The sequence below is a fragment of the Anneissia japonica genome, unplaced genomic scaffold, assembly GCF_011630105.1.
Source record: "Anneissia japonica isolate Jap-2015-1 unplaced genomic scaffold, ASM1163010v1 scaffold287933_len91788_cov135, whole genome shotgun sequence".
NCBI classification, from domain to species: Eukaryota; Metazoa; Echinodermata; class Crinoidea; order Comatulida; family Comatulidae; genus Anneissia; species Anneissia japonica.
Window position 1 is genome coordinate 66,542 of NW_022759220.1, and position 20,535 is coordinate 87,076.

Consider the following 20,535-nt stretch of genomic DNA (forward strand, 5'->3'; position numbering starts at 1 on the left):
TATTATAAACTGAATACAATTTATTTTCTAATTACACATGATACATTACGAATATTTTCCTTTTACATTATTCTTAGTTAACATCAAAGAACCACTTTCCTCCTCAATAGATATTTGAAAGGCTAAATTTATTCTCTTTTCTTCGCCATTGTAAATTTCCAATTTCTAATCGTTGTGTATATCGAATTTATTTATTAAATTACAATTAAAAATAATAATTAACAGTGCCAATTCATCCCAAGTTCAGTCATTAAATATAGTTTTTGTATACACTCTAATTGTTGTTATTAAATATATTATTTTAAGCATATTGATTTGTCCTTTTTAAACAGTAAAAACCCCTACAACCTATAAATATTCACGATGACTTTAAAAACGACCTTAAAATGAGATTTGTCTTATTGCATTAAGAAAAGCATAAAAAATGAAAATTCACATTTTCAATAGATGTATCTTTAAAAAATCAACTGTATTTAGTATATTTTTGATTTAAATAAGATGGAAGTATACTCAAAACATCAACTTATGAGTTGTTTTGTCGTGTCAGGGCCACGTGTAGTTAGGCTAGTCCCTAGTCTAGGTCTTTGGTATGGGTCCACCTGGTCCTACGATCTATTGTTGAATCAGTCGTCTCCATATCCATCTGCAATGACAAATTGTAATGGGAATATATTACTACTTTGTAAATCCTAAATTAATCGTTTTCTGTACAAAGACGACATATAATAATAATATTCAAAATAATATAAGTATACTATTATATTATATACAGCTGAAGCAAATTTATTTAGATTCAAATTTGTTTCAAAATATGCGAACAGTGACAGTGGTGGCGGCGGCATCATAAAATACATAAGAAAATTTTACAGTCGAAAGGACTGTAAAATGAAAAGGAAGTCAACTCAAACAAGGCTCAAAATCAACTTCAAGATAAGGGTTTAGATATCAGGATCTTGCACTAATCTTTTACTGCATTTATATATAAACTATACAATTAATGGTTTACAATATAATCTTTAATTATTTACAGTATAGATATATACTACATAACAATTAATACTTTAAAATATAATCTTTATTATTTGCTTAAGGGCGTAGTATGCTGCCCTGTCATGAAAAAACCACTCAACTGACAATTTTAAAGAGATAAAAAAACATGAACATACCTTGCTCTTCTGAATAAGAGTATCGCATTTTGATTACCCTACTGTCATCTGTAAGCATACTTAAGTTTTGTAGTATGTCTCCGGCTTCCTCGCAGAATGTGATGATTACATCTGCTAACATCATGTCTTTGTTAAAGTTCTAGAATTAACAGAGAAATAATAGTGAGAGAGGTTAACATTTGGTTTAGCCATGACATAACTATTATTATTAATTTGTCAACAATGTATTTGTATTGTTGTATATTACCATTTTATTGAAAATGTATAGATAATAATAATTATTATTATTATTATTGTTATTATAATAATAATAATAATAATAATAATAATAATAATAATAATAATAATAATAATAATAATAATAATAATAATAATAATAATAATAATAATAGTAGTAGTAGTAGTAGGTAGCTAGTAGTAGCTAGGCCCCTAGCATAGCGCAAGGCCCTAATTGTACTAAAAACCAGCTACTAATAGGCTAGGCCCATTTCATTTCCAGTTGCTTTTCATCTTCTATTTCTAACTGCTCATCTGTGTCATTAACGTTTTTTTTACATTATATCTATTTGTGTGAATGCAAATTTTGATTGTATGGAAAATAAATCCTACAGAACAAAACGATTGTACATTTAATTTTTTTTTTTTTTTTTGTGGGGGGAGGGTGGTTTTTTTAGGATAGAAATATTTGCCTTTCGTCCGGTCCGCTTTTGATTTGGTAATTCTCAATTTTGTGTTCCCCATATATAATAAATAAATAAAATTCGAAACATCTCAGGTGTATTCTGCGTTGTTAAATAGAAATGTTTTTAGGTATCATTGCCGTTATCTTATCATCATCATCGGTATCATCATCGGTATCATCCTCACCATCGTCATCATCATCATTATTCTATAGTTACTACTACTAAAACAGTAGTAGTATTAAACAAAACTTCATAAACGCTTGCAAAACATCACATCAAATTGAACCATATCACATTTCTGTAACTTAAAAGACATGGCCTGGTATTTATAGATTTAAGTTCATTCTTTTTTAAGTAAATTGAATTGATTTATTTAAGTAAATTGATAATTCCGCCCCTTGAGCGGTAGCCGTTATAAACCCGAATATTATATTTTTTGTATTATTGTGTATATAATAAGTGAAAAATTGATAAATCTGATTAATATAAACGGTTTGAAGAATCATACAATGAACGTTTATTAAAGCTGAATATGAAGTCGACGCAGAACCAACGTAATCTTTCCACATTTCTTTTTGTTTGCAAGCTATTGTATCAAAATAATGAGTACTTTAATAGCCTATTGAGTGTAAATCTACGATACTGCGAAAAATCTCATGTAAGAGACTGAAATCCAGAACTGACAGCGCAAAATATTGTATTCCAACAATATTCTGTAGGATATGGGACTCTTTACAGATGGAAGTTAAAGACGCACTAATTTAAAAAGTTTTAACATAATAATAATAATAATAATAATAATAATAATAATAACGATTTTTAAAGCGCAAACATCACCACCAAAAATTGGTGCTCAAGGCGTATTTCGAAAAGAAGTTAAAAACTAGTTTTTAGATAATTACTCGATAGAGGCCATGCTATTCGATGAAAATGTATTGCGACTGATACAATTAGAAATTGTGCAGCACTTAAATTTTTTTCACTTGTATTTTAGAGAAGTACCGGTTTTTTTTTAGCGATCCCCCATGTATTATGGTCTATGATTGGACAAAATTTGAAACAGATTCAACTGTAGAAAGTGACAGTGTTGGGCGAAGAAACAGTGAAAAAATATAGGAAAACACCAACAATGTTTTTCTCTGCTAATGAAAAGAAATAGCAATAGTATTGATTGGCTTTAAATTTTATTCCAGTTTTTTTTTTCTCTATGATATTAATATCAAACATAAACAAAAATACTGTAATGCTATAGAATTACAACATTCGGGTCAACATGGATAGCCAGTAAATACACGATAAACCATGTATTAAAAGAGAAATCAATATATAACTCGAAAAGATCTTTTCAGTTTCTCGGGACATGGGACAGGAAACAAAAGTACAAAATGCTAGTTAACGTTGAGAGACCATACAATTTTAAACACAAAATTTGCATAAATAAGCCACACATAAATCAATTTTTAAATGCATTTTATCATCAATGGGCAAGACAGGCTCAGTTTCTTTTCATAAAAGACAATAGGCTTATTTTCTTAATTTGACATTTTCATCAACACAAAATAAATTAAACCTCCCAAAATCAAACACTAAGGTAAGATAAGCGATCATCTTTTTAATAGTGTGCTCAAATTGAAATACAGTAGTATGTTCTTTAATTGAAATAACGTCGCAACAGTAAGAATAGGTAGTTTTCGCCGTACGACGTTAGCATTAACGTTAACGGATGACGTCATAATTAATTCATCTTGCGTTGCTGAGTACGTTTTCCATGAACTTAAGTGCTCGACGTACGTTAATTACGGGTTTGCACATGCCTATTTCAATTTGTTTAAAAAAGGAAGGATCAATCGCGTTGCATGGCAGGTACTGACGTTAAAGTTAAGGTTAATGTTCTGCGGTGAAAACTACCTAGTTATCTAGTGTGATTTCAAGTTGAGGTAATGAAGTCGTATGCTACCGAATTAAAACATTGTGCAATCAATTTGAAACACTGTGCTACCCATTTGAAATATGTGTTACCCATTTTAAATACTGTGCTACCCATTCGAAACACAGTGCTACCTATTTAAAACACCGTGCTACCAATTTGAAAGAATGTGCTACCAATTGGAAACATTGTGCTCCCATTTGAAACACAGTGATATCAGTTTAAACACTGTGTTATACATTTGAAACATCGTGATACCCATTTGGTACACTGTGCTACCCGTTTGTAACGAGTGCTCTCAATTTAAACAGTGTGCTATCCATTTGTATCATTGTGTTATTCTTTTGAAGCATTGTGCTACCTATTTGAAACGAATGTTATCCATTAGAAACGTGTGCTACCCATTTGAAACACTGAGTGCTATTTGATAAATTGTGCTGTCCTTTGAAAACAATGTGCTACTCATTTAAAACAGTTCGCTACCCACCACTTGAAACACTTTCCATTTGAAACATTGTGTGCTATCCATTTGAAACATTGTGATATCCATTCGAAACAGAGAGCTATCCACCTGAAACAGTATGCTACCTATTTAAAAATTGTGCCTTTAAAACAGTGCGCTACTACCCACCACTTGAAACACTACTCATTTGAAACAATGTGCTCCTCATTTGAAATAATCAGGGGATCCAACAGTAGGCTGTTTTGTCACTAAATGTACCTCACTTTGGAAACCATAACTAATAAACTGATAATGTTAAAGTTAAAATGAAGCGTAAGTTACGGCCTTATACAATTTTGACAGTATGCCTACTAATCATCTTTAATTATCTGTTGAATACAATATTTGGCTTATTCAATTGGTTGGCGATATTGCAGACAAGAAATTTTTGCCGAAGTGTAAAAAATACTAAAGACAAGAGTTGATTGAGGACAAATTCTCCCCTCACCATCCAATGAATATTTATATTCGTTCGGATTTTTTGCAATTCTGTGTATATACACACGCATTTAAATTATCATATAGTGATCTGTTGGCGGGGGAGGGGTGGTGCTGACCAGCAATCATGTGCAGGCGATTTGCTACTTTGCCCTTCTAACCGCTAGGCCATTCGACTCGCCAGATTGTAAAAAGAAAATGTATAAAATTGTCAATCAAGTTCTCTTCAATGGTTATCCATCACCCTTTTTTTAAAATGTAAATACAGGATGTCGCCAAGCGAACACTCTCATCATACTTATTTCTTTTATGCAAAGAGGTATTACTAGCAAACATAAGATCAATTGAAAAGATGCTGCTGAGGCTACTTTACACCTATACGGATCTGAAGGGAATATGGTGGAGTTATTTAATCAAGTGGACTGATGTCATAAGATCTCTTTGTTAAATAAGGTTAATTATCAATAAACCATGTGCTGTCTGGATTGGAAGTAGGAATAAATGTCAAATAAACTTGTGCGAAGAAAAGGGTTTTCAACGGCCAGATGATGGAAAATTTAATTTACTTGGCATTAATGTTTGTACTGATTTCGCCTAACCTTATAATAATTGCCTTTTATCCATACGAAAATCTTTAGCACAGTGGTCAAAAAGATATTTAACTCCTCTGAGACCATTGTGAAATCATTAATTCTTCCAAAGATAAATCGCTTAATTTTAACCATTGCAAATCCCTGTAAATCATTCAATACTGAGCTTAATACCCTGCTTTTTAAATTTATTTGGAAATCATCCGAAAAATAAATAGAAAACAAATATGTAAAATCAAAAATAAAGGTGGTAATTATTAATACAGTTCCAATAAAAGAGCGTTTTTAAGCATTGAAAATTTCGTGGATCAGAAGGTATCTGACATCATCTGGAAAAAGGAATATTTTGACCGATTTTTTTTGTTCCCAAAATGTGTGGTATATTAACGTACACATATGATTTTAACTACTAAAAAATATACTTTCTGGAATGAAGCTATGGCTTGGTGCGAATTAAATAGAAAAAAAAAATATCCGTTAAACAGTACAGATATCTTAAGTACGGGTCTATGGGGAAATAGTAATATAACAAAAGATGATAAAGTGGTGATTTGCAAGAGTTGGTATGAAAAGGGTGTAGTTTACATAAACGACTTACTAAGACAGATAAAAATGCCTTGATGATATGGAAACAGTTTAAGAAACAATATGATATCAAATGTAAGGAATGAAAGCATTTTTATAACAAAATTGTTTCTTCAGACTTTATTATTCCAAAAAAGCATGATAAAATGGAAAGAAAAAATCAAGATAAACAGGACAATCGAGGAATTGAAACGCATGTATATCCTGCCTTTTAAATGTTTAGGGCAAACAAATCTACAGTGGCTCCAATACAGAATAAATCATAGAATAATTGCTACAAATGTATTTTTATAGTATAACTGCAATAACTGGGGATGAGAAACGTATTTTTTTGTCATAGCGTAATTGTAAATTTGCTCATCAAATATGGATAAAACGTTTAGAAAAATATCTTTCACTTTACAGTCCATTTTATACTGACAAAGTTTGTCGGTATGAAATTACTATTATAATTGCTACAAAATACTTTAAATTTATAAATGCAGATTAGACTAAACGATTCCAAATATCTATGATACGTGGCTATACAGACGCCATCAGGAATTCCCCAGCTCCGTTGAAAGTGACTTTCTTACCATCAAGAGTTGTTACGTGAGGGTCTCCCGTACCTGCTGCTGGTCTAGGTGGATCATAATCCGAGCAATCATCTGATGGCCGTTTTTTATAGTATTTGTCGCAGTTGTTTGATAATTTGCAGCAGGCAATATACGGAAGCACATCATACGCTTGATGGAGCCAGAAATGATCCGCTGGACTGTATCTGTCAGCAGTTCCTCCACCCGGGGGTCCGACTAAGATGTTACCATCTTTTCCATAACAGCACTGTTGGCCAGAGCCTGCTTGGGTTGATGTTGTTGATCTGAAGCAGTCCTCAGCTCCTTTATGAAAGAAAAAATTCAGAAAATTTGCATTTACGAAGTTAGAATCCGCATTAGCCTGAGTTGAAGTACATGGACAGGCGGGAACGTCATTTGGAACACTTAGTATCTTGGTGGAAGCTATACAAAGAACATGACTAACTAATTTAATTAGTAGGTGTCTCGTATATCTTTTCACCAACCAAGTGACGCCGCGTAAGATAGATTTCCCGACACGTTCTTTCTCGACACGTTTTATGTGAAATGCTGCACTCGACAAGTCTAATCCCCTTTTTATTGCATTACCAAGACGTGAAATTAGAAGAGCTGTAGAGATGATGACGCTACCGTTGTTTGGGGCCATTTTTATAACAGTGATATCTTCCATCAAAACTGGAAAGCCGTTGTTGTTAATGTCCGAGTATTGTATCATGACATCAACTTCCATTACGTCTTCACCCATGATTTCAGGATCCCATGATAAAATAATGGGATCGTGCACTGTGAGATCGATAATCTCGCCTCTTTCTTCCCAATTTGCCTGTGTAACAGTCAGAAGAGGCTCCAAGTCTTCTTGCGATGCTACGTAGACAATGCCAGTGTACGGGAATGTGTTGCCATCATCAAGTGAGACAGACACGTTCGTAAGTCCATTCTTGTAGAAAGTCGGAGTGATGCAGCTGACAATATAGGGATCAACGCGGTCTGCGAACACAAGGACATCCCCAATACCAGTGTTAAATTTGCACATTGCACTTTGATAAGCTATGGTGTTCGTTTCAAGACAGGGCACAGTAATTGTAAGAATTTCTCCACCAAGCTCTCGGAAATAGTATGGTGTGAAACTCAGGAGCTGTTTATTGTTTGGAAGAGACAACCCAGCTGCATACCCATATGATTCAGAATTTTCGTATCCATAGACAATGACAGATAATGGTGATGAAAGTGGATCAGTTTGTTCAACATAGTAAACTCCTTCTCCTTTAGGTAGCTGTACGGTAATTAATGAATATATGGTACCGGAGACATTACTTTCGCGAATATCTGTAGCATTGATTGGGAAACCATTAAGATGCACTGTCTGACGAGCGTCTCTTTTGGTGACAATGTTGATAAAATTAAAATAACCTCCAGAGTCCCCTCCCGAATGTGGAGGAGTTGTGAACCCAAACACATATCCAAATTGTTCCTCAGATGGAATATGTATCAAAGAAGGGTCAACTGTTCGACCGTTGACAGACGCTAACAGCTGCATCATCAGTGTAGGTTTGCTTGACGAAACGAGACCTGAACTATGCAAACTTCCTTCCCAAAATTCACCTGAGTCTAGAAGCTGATTTGGAACTCCAGGAATGGTAACGTTTGTACCACTGAAAAAGGCAATAATTCGATAAATATTACTGTCGCTGTTTTGAGATGAAGTGTATATGTGTTTCTGTCCCCAACTATTAATGGGTACCAACTGCTCAGTCAGTGTGTCACAGGCTGAACCTGGTGTATTTACGCACTCGTTGCCGCTAAATACTGCCACAGGCTTGTCACTTTGAACAATGCTTCCCGTTAAGTCATTTGTACTCCGGATCTGAACCACTTCTAACTCATTCACCATAAACGTCAACACGTCACCTTGATTGTAGGTTTGATCTCCAAACGAAACGGTGTCGCGTAAGGTAACATGAACTGTCGTAGAATCCTGAGTCCCAATTATTGCAAATTGTGATGCTCTACGAAACGTCACCACTACGTACTGAGTACCGAGATTGTTTGTTGGTATGCCGAGATAGCCGTCCGTTGTAAAATCTTGATACATTAGACCGTAGACAGACACGTCGCTAGAGGCTGAAACCTTGATTGCTTTTAAGCTTCTCCCTGTACCAGACATCATATATGCAGAAGGAATGTTTGTTCGCTTAAAACCACGAGCCTCAATCACGAAAGACTCTTGGAATGGCTTGCCAGCTTCTTGGTGCTTGCTGCTAATGGTGACTTCAGTTTTTTGGTCACTAAATGCTACCACTAAAATGAAGAGTCGTCTACTTGCAGAATTTTGATTTGTGTTTTCGATGAATGCTATGGTAAACTGTTTACCTCTGGATATTCCAAAGCACTGATTAGACGTCATCAAATCTTGAGCTGTCGATGGTGGTACTTCAGGAACAACAAGAGCAATGAAGATCACCAACCAAAGATGTTGGCTCTGAAACGTCTTTATTCTGCTACAAAATAATAAAAAAAAGAGGTGTATTAACTAAAACAAGTGTATTGTTTTTTTTAAATTTTTTATGACGCATTCATCCCAAGGTAAAACTTTTTTTTAAATTTTCCATTGTCTTATTTTCTTATTCTGGGCTCTATTTGAGAACGAATATAGAATAAATGTACATTGTATAGAAATTAGAGGAGAAGCAATTCGAATGTGAAAAAACTGTCACATTTTTGTGATTGTAACTATGTATATATTGATCTTTCTAGAGATATTTACTGTTTCAAATGATTGCTCACTTTTTGTAATGATTCCTGAAACTTCCGACGCACGACCCATACTAGAGTATAATATAATTATGCTGATCTAGCAATAAGCAAGATCCATTTTCGAATTAGTTCCTCACACAATCTGGATAACCAATCGTAGAAAAATCCCGACAACCTACATTATTAGACTCTCTTCAAGAATATTGATCGTGTTGATCACCTGAAACATTAAACAACCCACCAAGGAAAGTTTACTAGTAGGTTGGAAGTCAATGATGCTGCATTTGTATTTCTGCCAGGCCTGTTTACAATTCACCCGAATTAGGTAAAATCGTCGTCTTTTGGGACCTAAAGGTCAATATCCACAAGACTTGAGGTTTATTTTTTCCAGAATTAACTCTGCTTGCGGCGCCTTTACTTTGAGGCCGCTCTTTTTATTTCATTTATATAGTACTTTCTACAATGCGCCTAACATCACACCATCAAAATACATCATCAAACAATCATCAAAATCAGTCAGAAAGAAAATTAAACAGCAATGATAAACTGGGTCTGCGGTAGACATTTGGGACCTAGGAAAAATCATATTATTGTCCTCATTTTTCAAGGAAAAACTCTTGAGTTGGCTCTTAAAAATGTTGGTGAAGATTATTTACGGATGAAAAGGTGCATTTCATTCCAATACTGGGGTCCTAGGACAGAAAAGTACTGCCACCAGCCTTGGTTCTCGTAAATGGAATCTTCAGTCTAAGGGTGTCCATAGCAGACCTGAGGCCAATCCTGTCAGGCTGGTATTTAATAATCAAATCTTGCAAGTAAACAGGGGTGCGCTTGTTAACGCAGTTATACACCTCGATGAAAATCCCATACCTCACCCGGTCATTCACACGTAGCCAGTTAAGTTTACGAATTAAAGTGGAGGCGTTAGTACGGCTTGGTACTTGAAAAATTAAACTTGCAGCCCGGTTTTGTAACAATTGTAGGGACCTAAAATTGGCAAAAGAAATACCTCCAAATAACGTATTACTATAATCAATACGGCTAAGGACTAAAAATGGAACAGTATTAATACATGTACATCTATCGATAGAATTTCTAATACGGTATAAATCTAAGTAAAACTTAGCAGCCTGTTTAACTTTTGACACTTGTTTGTTCATTTTTAAGTGTTCATCCAGAAAAACGCCGATATTCTTAACAACTTTAGTTTGGTGTATTACCGCTTCACCTATCTCAAGCCTTGATGTTGTGAAGGTTGAAATTAAATCTGGGGTGGGGGGTGAAAAAATTATCATTTCAGTTTTTGAATCATTTAATTTTAATTTATTATTGTGCATCCAAACCTTTAGTTTTCCAATACCATCTTCAAGAAAAGCTAATGCTCTATTTATATCGACACCATTTCATTTTACTTTTCTGTAACTGTTACCCATTGCATTCATTGATATTGATTATTTTGGTTTTAATTCCTTCGTTCTCAACGCATGTAAAAAAATTGTATTTAGTTTTGTCAGCGTTTCATTTTAGCTCAGGATCAGTTTTTGCCAAAGAACACACTTTGTTCAGAAAAATATCGATCTATTACGGCTTACCAATAAAAAAAAAAAACAAATCTACATCAGGAGAAAAATATAATTGCCATATTTGACTTTATCGGAGTTTTTACTTCAAGTATCACAATGCATTGGTTTTGTAATTGTTGCCACAGAATTTTTAGGAAACAACGAAAGTAACAGTAACAAAAAGACGAGTCCAGCAATCGTTAATTTCAGTGATTTTTCCAAAAAAAAACCCTTTTGTCATCCTGTCGGTCAAATTTTCAAAACTATAAGATCATCCCCATTTCTTATTTTAATTTGTTGGTGTTTCATTTTGACTATAATGGTAATGTGATGATGATGAATTTTACTATATAAAAGTGTCATTTCCGGCCATCTCGAGAGGTACTATTTCCTCAGATTTTCTCACCTCAGCCCCAGCCATGGTGGGGCTGAGGTGGTTGTGAAATTACGTTTTTGAAGTAGGCCTATGTAATGTACTCAAAGACAATGTTTTTAAGCTTTTTTTTCTATGGTATATCACACACACATTAATAAGATCTCTATGGTTGTCAAAAATCCCTGATAAAAGATCATGAGAATTTTTTTTTTTGGCGCTTCATTTTGACTAATGGTGATGGGATGATGATGAATTTTACTAAAAGTGTCATTTCTGGCCATTTAGAGGTAGTATTTCCTCAAATTTTCTCACCTCAGCTCCAACTATTGTGGGGCTAAGGTGGGTGTCGACTCACAAAATGGCCTCCCCCTCCACCTTTCAAAATAGATCTGTGCCCTTCCCTGGGTATGACATTAAACTCCATCGAGTCGGCGGCTCCTGATGTATGTCTTAGTGACTGCTGCTTGTTTTTAGGATGTGATCTGGTTTTTCATGTCCATGTTTTCGTTATTAGGACTATTCTGGATAAAGAATGTTTTGAGCAGAGGTGGATTCAAGCCCCCCCCCCCCACCCACTTCATTTTTTTAATTATATTATTATTACGTAACTATTTTTTATTTAACGTCTTTGTTTTTATAAAACCTTTACCAAACTAGGCCTTGTCTGGCCTATAATAAGAGACCTGATAATAAAACAGGCTTATTGAACGTAGGCCCTACTAGCGTCAACTTGGCCGTAAACCAGGGGTGGCGCCAGAGGGGGCTGGGGGCTATAGCCCCCCGTCGGGGAAGACGATAAATTTTGTCAGGGAAAAACCAAATTTAAAAAAATATTTACATGTGATATTCGTTTAGCCACCATATCGTTTGTGTTAACTTTTCATCACAAAAACAACCACAATAACAATAATAATAATAACAATAATTATAATAATAATAATAATAATAATAATAATTCAATGAGACTAATTAAAAATAATATGCGTTCTGTTATGACAAATGCTCATTTAGATATCAAAAAGGTAATAAAAATTAGCCATAATTCATCAACTATCCGTGGCTTCCAGGGGCCGAAGCCCCCTGGACCCCCACGGGAGGCCCTGTGCGTGCCCGTGGCCCCCAGCCAAGTGACACTCAATTCGCTCCACTAGCCCCCCCCCCCGTCGGGGCCTTTAGCCCCTCCTTCGAGCAGGTCCTGGCGCCACCCCTGCCGTAAACGATACAAGGTAAAACCGCGAATAATATTATAATGAAATTATAATATTTTAATGTTATATTGTTTAATTAATATATATTTTTTTCGATATGAAATCAAGATGTTGCCCGGGCCACTAGAAAAACACCACTGCGTCCACCCCTGACTGGTTTTATTTCTGACTGTTTATTTACTTTTACTTTTTAGTTGCTGTTTATCAATTTTGTGTCTCTGCCCAGAGCCAGCCATTATTTCTCCACAGCATTGTTGTTTTTTTAGTATTTTGCCTTTTAACATATACATTAAGACGTTCCTCTCCTAGTCCAATCAATACATGCTGCTAGTAATCGAAAGTTGTGCAACGGGGCACAGAGAAGCTCTGGTATATGTTACTCCCAACATAAATAGCAATTGATTTTCACTATGGCAACGCGTATAACTTACAACTAAATTGTCTATTGTACATAGCCTATACAATAAGGGCCATGCAATAAACTGCTCAATAAACATTAATTGTATTCTGATAAATGAAAAAAAAAATCGGTATAGAATTTCATGTATGTTTTAAAATTTCTACTATATTTTCATTTCTTATTTGGTTTATGAAAAGCATGTGAAATCATAATAAAACCCGATATTGTTCTAGTCAGTTATTTTGAACAAAAACTAGATTTTTATATCTAGAGAAAGATCTAATAATTATTTGAATCCACATCTAGATGTGTATAAGAGACAGATCTAGAGATGCCCTAATCATAATTTTTATACACATCTTATATTTAATTAAATTAAAATAAAAGGCAAAATACCGGTACTGAAAAACAACAATGCTGCGTGCGGGACACATTGGCTGGATCATAGTAGAGATTCAAATTTGATAAGCAGCAGCTAAAATGTAAACGTAAGTAAACAGCCAAAAAATCATATCAATTGTACCCCCACCTCCACTTTTCACCAATCTTCAATTATTTTAAACCCCACTTTTCAAAGCGAGTGGAAAGAACAACAACAATTACGAATGACTGTCATGAATTCTGTCTGTTCACTTGTGCTCTGTTTCAAGTGCGTATTTTCGGACCAAAACCGAGTAAACACAAAATTGTTTGTACATTTCGTAACTTTCTCGGTAAACATTACATCAATTTTATTGTTCAACGGTTACCGTATCAGAGGCCAAGTTTATTGTGGAATCAATGTAGGCCCTGTGTACGTTGTTAAAATTTGAAGAGTGTAAACCTTTTAAGCTGCTGGTTCTTAATTTGTTCGACGGGTTGAGTTGATCTGACGGGCCAAAAATAATCTCAGCCGAGTTGAAAGAATTCGTTATACATCTGATCGCGTAAACACAGAGACAGAACATGGCGGCATATTGAGTCCTGTATGACTTGGACTATTTGCAGGACAGTCGACATGTTCTTTGGTTCATTAGCTTTTTATTATCATGTAAAATAAGAGGCTTACGAATGCAATTTGGCCTGATTTGTTTTTCATGAAGAAAAACAAATTAATGAAAGAAATAATTAAATCATAGTTCAATTAATACATTTTCAAAAAATCCTAAATGCAGTTCTTTAATCTTTTAACATATCTATATGATAAAGTATTTACTTCCCGTGGGCTGCAATGTTAAATTTAACAGAACTAATAAGAATACCAATCTTGGTATTTTTTTATATATATTTCCATTTACAGGGTTTAACATTAGATCCTGTCTCTTATACACATCTAGATGTGTATAAGAGACAGAATACATGCTGCTAGTAATCGAAAGTTGTACCACGGGGCACAGAGAAGCTCTGGTATACGTTACTCCCAACATAAATAGCAATTGATTTTCACTATGGCAACGCGTATAACTTACGACTAAATTGTCTATTGTACATAGCCTATACAATAAGGGCCATGCAATAAACTGCTCAATAAACATTAATTGTATTCTGATAAATGAAAAAAAAAAATCGGTATAGAATTTCATGTATGTTTTAAAATTTCTACTACATTTTCATTTCTTATTTGGTTTATGAAAAGCATGTGAAATCATAATAAAACCCGATATTGTTCTAGTCAGTTATTTTGAACAAAAACTAAATTTTTATATCTAGAGAAAGATCTAATAATTATTTGAATCATTCTATATAATATCTGTCTCTTATACACATCTAGATGTGTATAAGAGACAGTAACTTTCTCGGTAAACATTCCATCAATTTTATTGTGCAACGGTTACCGTATCAGAGGCTAAGTTTATTGTGGAATCAATGTAGGCCCTGTGTACGTTGTTAAAATTTGAAGAGTGTAAACCTTTTAAGCTGCTGGTTCTTAATTTGTTCGACGGGTTGAGTTGATCTGGCGGGCCAAAAATAATCTCAGCCGAGTTGAAAGAATTCGTTATACGAATGTTTGAAGCACATAGTAAAGGACCACGAAGATTACCCAGTGATCATTTTTTGGCGATATTTATTCTATTTATGGCTTATGGTATACGGTATATCATCTTGCTCATTTTCAAGCCGCCCTGTGCACATTACCCAGGGATTGCATTTTTGTCTTTACTATATTAAAAAAGCATTCATCGAACTATGTTTTAGATATTTTTTTTTTCATTATTTTGTTTTTCTTCACGGGCCAAATTAAATTGCTTCGCAGGCCGCTAACATTTTTACAAACGCAAATGTGCACAATTTTTACTATAATAAGAATACCAAAATTATTCCTGATGATGACATAATTAACGTCGAAATACTAAATCCCAACACGATGGCGTGTATCTCAATACTTGGATGTATTACACTTTTTTACCAAAATTATAGTTGTTTAATTTAAGTTTATATAGCCGTTATTAAACAATAACTTTACAGCTTTTGACACGGATAGGTCTATCTATTTCGACTTATTTAAGTAATGATACCACACGTTTACGAACACCGATGTTACGTATGTATAAGAAAGAAAAAAATGGGAATAAATACTGAATGAATAAATGAACGTTGACACAATAACGCCATGGCATCATGATAATGATAAATTAAGTAAATAACCTTTATTTTTGTGAAATAAAATCCTAATGTTTTGTATGCTTTATATCCCCATAGTCCTACCCCATAGCAATACTACTTGCACGAAAGTGAAATTTAAAAAGGGGAGAAAAGGGGAAACCTCTTGTTTGATTTTTAAAAAAAATTACCTACCTTGTTAGAGGAAACATGTGGTCGTTTGAAGATCTAACGTCTTGATTTTACTACGGTACAATCCGGTGAAGATTTCTATTTTTGTTTTGTGCAAACTGAAAATCAATGGAATGGTATTGTGCATTTAATGCCGTTGAAATGCGGGGAATACCCTAAAATCCACAAAACGATAAACCACGTTACGTGATATAGGAATTTGGTGTAAATCGACACTCGATATTAATGCGACTGTCAATAGCCCGGAAGTCACAAGGGATATCGAATTTCTCACATGTATACAGTGAAGTGACCGCTGAATCGCCTCATACCTATTCGACCGTACCACTTAACTGGAGGTGACATTCCCTTAAGCACATTCACACAAGTAAAGAATTTGGGATTTCATAATAGAATACATTAAACTATACGCAGCGTAAACTACAGTAATATAATCAAGCATTGAATAGGAATTTCCTTGAATAGTATAAACTTATGGAACTTAAGCAATTTTTGATACCTCACCTGAACTGTATATGGTCGGGCCGCTGACGTCAGTGTGGCCTGAGGGAGACCGAAATCCACCGTTGATAACAATTTAAAATAGTTCAACGTTTTACAACTACTAATTACAGACATTTCTAGATTTATGATAATTATTATTTATACAATGTAATAAAGATAACATTTCAGAATGAACTGGTTTTCAAATGGTCCTGTATTAGCCCAATAACAATTTTTTTTTTTAAATAAAATAAAATGAGATAAATATATACATCGGGAAAAAAGAATAATTATCATCAATCAAATATAAGAAAAAAGAGAAAGACAATCATAACAGCAGAAAACCATAAAAAGGCCTATACAATTTTTTAATTTTTCATTTTTTTAAAATGCAAGAAAATGACAATTAAACAGCAGAAAAACCATAAAAAGACCTACAGTATACAATTAGAAAAAAAAATCCATCAATCATTGAAGAAATGCTTTTTATATTGTGATTTAAAACTGTTTATGCAAGTACATTGTTTAATAGAAAAAGGTAAATTGTTCCACACTTTAGCCCTAACAGTTTTAAAGGAACTTTCCATAGCGAATAGTTTGAAACTGATGGTATAACATTAAGTGAATCAGGCCATCTAGTTGAGTATCCGTGTCGATCAACAACCATATCTAATTCGTTACATAATCGTAGTGGGGGCCAAACCATGTATACATTTAAACATCAGACAAGCCAAAACAAAATTACGTCTTTCGTCAAATAATTTCCAGTTTAATTGTTTAATCAGTGATTCACCACGATATTTTTTATAGTCGAAATTATTTAAAATATAATTCTTGCCGCTCTTTTTTGAAGCTTTGTTAGCATATTTTTATTTTTGTTTGATGTATTTCCCCATACTGAGATTGAGTAGACAATACATGGTTGAATTGTAGTTATATATAGTTTTACCAATAGAGATTTATTGAGGGTTTTCGCCAATTTACCTAACATATGGATTTTATAGCTTACCGATTTGTTTATATTTTGAATGTGATAATCCCATTTTAAGTGTTCATCAATTTCAATGCCTAGATATTTTATATGTTTAACTTGTTCTATTTTGGTTTGATCGACTTGGATTCTCAAGCTATCATGTTGTATATTGTACTTGTTCCTGATTAACATAACTTTAGTTTTATCAGCATTAATTTTTAGCTTATTTCCTATGTACCATTTTTGAATATTATCAAGCATATTTTGTAATTTTGAGTTGGCTTCAGTATTTGACTTTTCCGAAACATATAAAATAACATCATCTGCAAAAACACTGATGTTACCATGGGATATTGATTGGGATATATCGTTTATAAAAATGAGGAACAATATAGGTCCCAGAGCACTACCCTGTGGTATACCAACTTTCAAAGACTGTGGATTTGAATATTCATTGTGATATTTTACTATTTGTTTTCTGTCGGACAGGTATGAGGTGAACCATTTAAGTTCTCTGTTTATAATACCCTAATGTTGAAGTTTATTTAAAAGCAATCCGTGATCAATTGTATCGAAGCATTTTGAAATGTCGAGAAAGCATGCCGCTGTCACTTCATTATTATTCATTGATTCGAGACAGTCATCGATAACTTTATTTAGGCATGTAACTGTGGAGTGGTATTTTCTGAAAGCATGTTGATCGATATTTATTAGATGATTTTCGTTTAAGTAATTTAGGATTTGGATTTGGACACATTTTTCCACAATTTTTGCAATAATATGGCATACCACTGAGATAGGGCGATAATTATTTGCATTTTGTTTATCACCTTTACCTTTGAATACTGGACTAGTCCGTGTTAGTTTCCAGTCTAGAGGGATTATTCCATTTTCTAACGATTCGTTTATAATATCACATAATGATGAGGCGAGTTTAAGTAATTAATTTGTATCAAACATAAATAAATCCAGGTTGCTGTTTTCCGATAATGATATGAGAGACTTTTGAATGTATTCTTCTTAAATTATGCTAAATTTAAAGGCATGGAGGCAACTTGGATTATTCCATTTTGCTGGTTTACCTTTTATTGAATTCGAGATATCCGTACCGATGTTTGCAAAGTTTTTACTGAAATCATTACAACCTAAATCAGGGGGAATATTGTTAGAGTATTTATTTTTACCAGTGGCTTTGTTGAGTGCATTCCATAATTTTCTTGGGTTTTGTTTATATTTGATTTCAACCTCATTAAAATAATTAGATTTGGATTTCAGAATAATAATTCGTGACTTTGTTCCTTAGTGTGCGTTACTCATCTAAAAGGCTCTCAGAACAATTTTTATCGGCTAAACACTTCATATAATCACGTTCATAAATCAAGTTGATAATGTCTGGAGTCATCCGGGGAGGGGGCGGGGCGGGTTAAATCGATCTTTTACTCTCATTGTTTTTATGGGCGCATGTCTGTCGCTTATTTTAAGGAAGGAATTTTTCCATTTATTCCATTTGGTTAAAGTGTCATCGTCTTTGTTCGGGTTTTTAAATGTAATACATTCGGTTAGGTCAGAAATAAATTTGCTCTCATCAAATGATTTGTAATTTCGAAAAGTATGTGTTTTATGCATTGGTTTGGATATGCTTGTGTTAATGCATGTATAAATTAAATAGTGATCGCTAGGTGAAATATTTGCAACGTCAGTCAGGACATGTAGATCTGCAATAGTGCTCAGGATAAGATCAATGCATGTTGAAGTCTTGCTTGTAATTCTTGTTGGTTTGTGAATAAGTTGCGTTAGCATAAATGTATTTTCTATCATATTAATTGGGTTAAGGTGTAAGTTTATGTCTAATTTGTAATCAGTATTTAGATCTCCTAGTAAGATGATTTCTTTATTTTCATTTGATGCTAATTCTAGTGTATTTGGTAATTGTTCATAATGTTCGAATTTTATGTTTGGAGGGCGATAGACGCAGGCAATAAGAAAATTTGCTGTTTTTTTCATTGATAATTCAATCCAGATGGTTTCGAGATTTCTATATTTGTTTAAATTTTGCCTCTCGATGTATGGTATTCCTTCCTTAATAAAGATACAGACCCCGCCACCACATTTCCGTTTATGTTTTTTCCTTCTTTCAAAATTTCTGTCCTTACGAATAATGGTATATTCCTCAATATTTACTTGTTTGTCATGTATATCATTATTTAACCAGGTTTCAGAGAAGCAAAGTATATCAAGTTTTGTTTTCATTAATAAGAAATGTAATTCATCCAATTTGTTTTTTATGCTTCTAATGTTTAAGTGGCCTATTTTTAATCCCTTTTGATTTGACAATTTTTTGGCACATTTCTCATGACTTATTCTTATATTAGCATCATATTTATAAAAGTTCTTCATATTTATGTTATTGTCATCATTAACGTCACTATCATTCTTAGCAAAGTTATCGACATCCACGTTATCATCTTCATCATCCACATTGTCACTTTAAAAATCTTCATCATCATCATCATCTTCATCATAATCATGATCATTGTCATTTACATCATCATAGCCATTTTCCATATATTATAATATTATTTATATTATTATTTTTATCATCATTATCATTATCATTAGCATCATTTTTATAAATATGGTTCATATTTATTAAATTGTCATCATTATATTCACTATCATTAACATTAATCCTCCCATCATAATTATAACCATAAATGTTACCATGTACATCATTTTCCATAATAGCAGTGCTTTCGTTAGCCACATTGGATTCAGTTAATTTTAACTTTAACTTGGCCCCATTTTGTCGGCCAAACTGTCAATGTTCAGTACAGTTTCTCATCTTATGACCTCCTTACCGGATTTTAACATTTGATTGGGCGATTAAATCTGCAGTTTTCTTGTAGATGGTTTCTCTCTCCACAACGATGGCACCCCAAATAGTTTCCATTTAGAATGTATTGATATTTTTATGACCAATTCTGAGAAATGTACGTTTGTTTTGCTATTAGTCCGGATGAGTATAATGGTCTTAATGAACAGTACGATTGCCTTGATGGGTACGCTGGTAGAGATGGGTATGTAGGTCATGGTACAAACGATCGTGGTGTTGGGAGTAAGGTTCTACGTCTATGTGATTGATTGGATATTATGTTGAGTTGATGGGAATCGTTGGCTGCTGCGCTTTTTCTGTTTGAGTATGTTGTGGATTGAATTTATATTATATTGTAGATTCCTTGTTCCTGTGTTTGTAAGATGTAGTCCTCTTTTAGTAAGTAGTTGTGATTTTATTTGTCCCCGAAATTTGAAAGTTATATCATATATCATTATCAATAAGTGTGTATTGTTTAGTATTGCATATGTCTTTTATTGCGTGTTTGAATTTCGAGACCCTAAAGATATTTTCTTTTGTGTCAAACCTAGGGCGTATTGTGTAGATAATATCAATTCAGTACTTGGAGCAATGTTTTCTATTTTATTCAACATGTTTTTGTAATTAGTTATTTCATTTCATTTCATTTCATTTATTTGTCTCAAACAA

At 33.6% G+C, this 20,535-nt stretch overlaps 1 protein-coding gene across 1 annotated transcript; it reads right to left on the reverse strand.

Annotated features, from left to right (window-relative positions):
- Positions 1-623: 623 nt before the first annotated feature.
- On the reverse strand, positions 624-15,751 carry LOC117125583. Its single transcript, XM_033272113.1, has 4 exons — positions 15,542-15,751; positions 6,420-8,964; positions 1,167-1,305; positions 624-643 (listed from the first exon to the last, which is right to left on the reverse strand). The coding sequence occupies exons 1-4, from the start codon at positions 15,556-15,558 to the stop codon at positions 624-626; spliced, it is 2,721 nt and encodes a 906-aa protein (XP_033128004.1). The 5' UTR covers positions 15,559-15,751.
- Positions 15,752-20,535: the final 4,784 nt, after the last annotated feature.

What these genes read in the sequence shown, in the direction of transcription:
- LOC117125583 (XM_033272113.1), bottom strand. An exon ending in GGGAATTCCTGATGGCGTCT is followed by an intron (nt 1,306 to 6,419) that starts GTATAGCCACGT and finishes TGTTAATTCTAG; the next exon opens with AACTTTAACAAAGACATGAT. An exon ending in CTCTTATTCAGAAGAGCAAG is followed by an intron (nt 644 to 1,166) that starts GTATGTTCATGT and finishes TTGTCATTGCAG; the next exon opens with ATGGATATGGAGACGACTGA.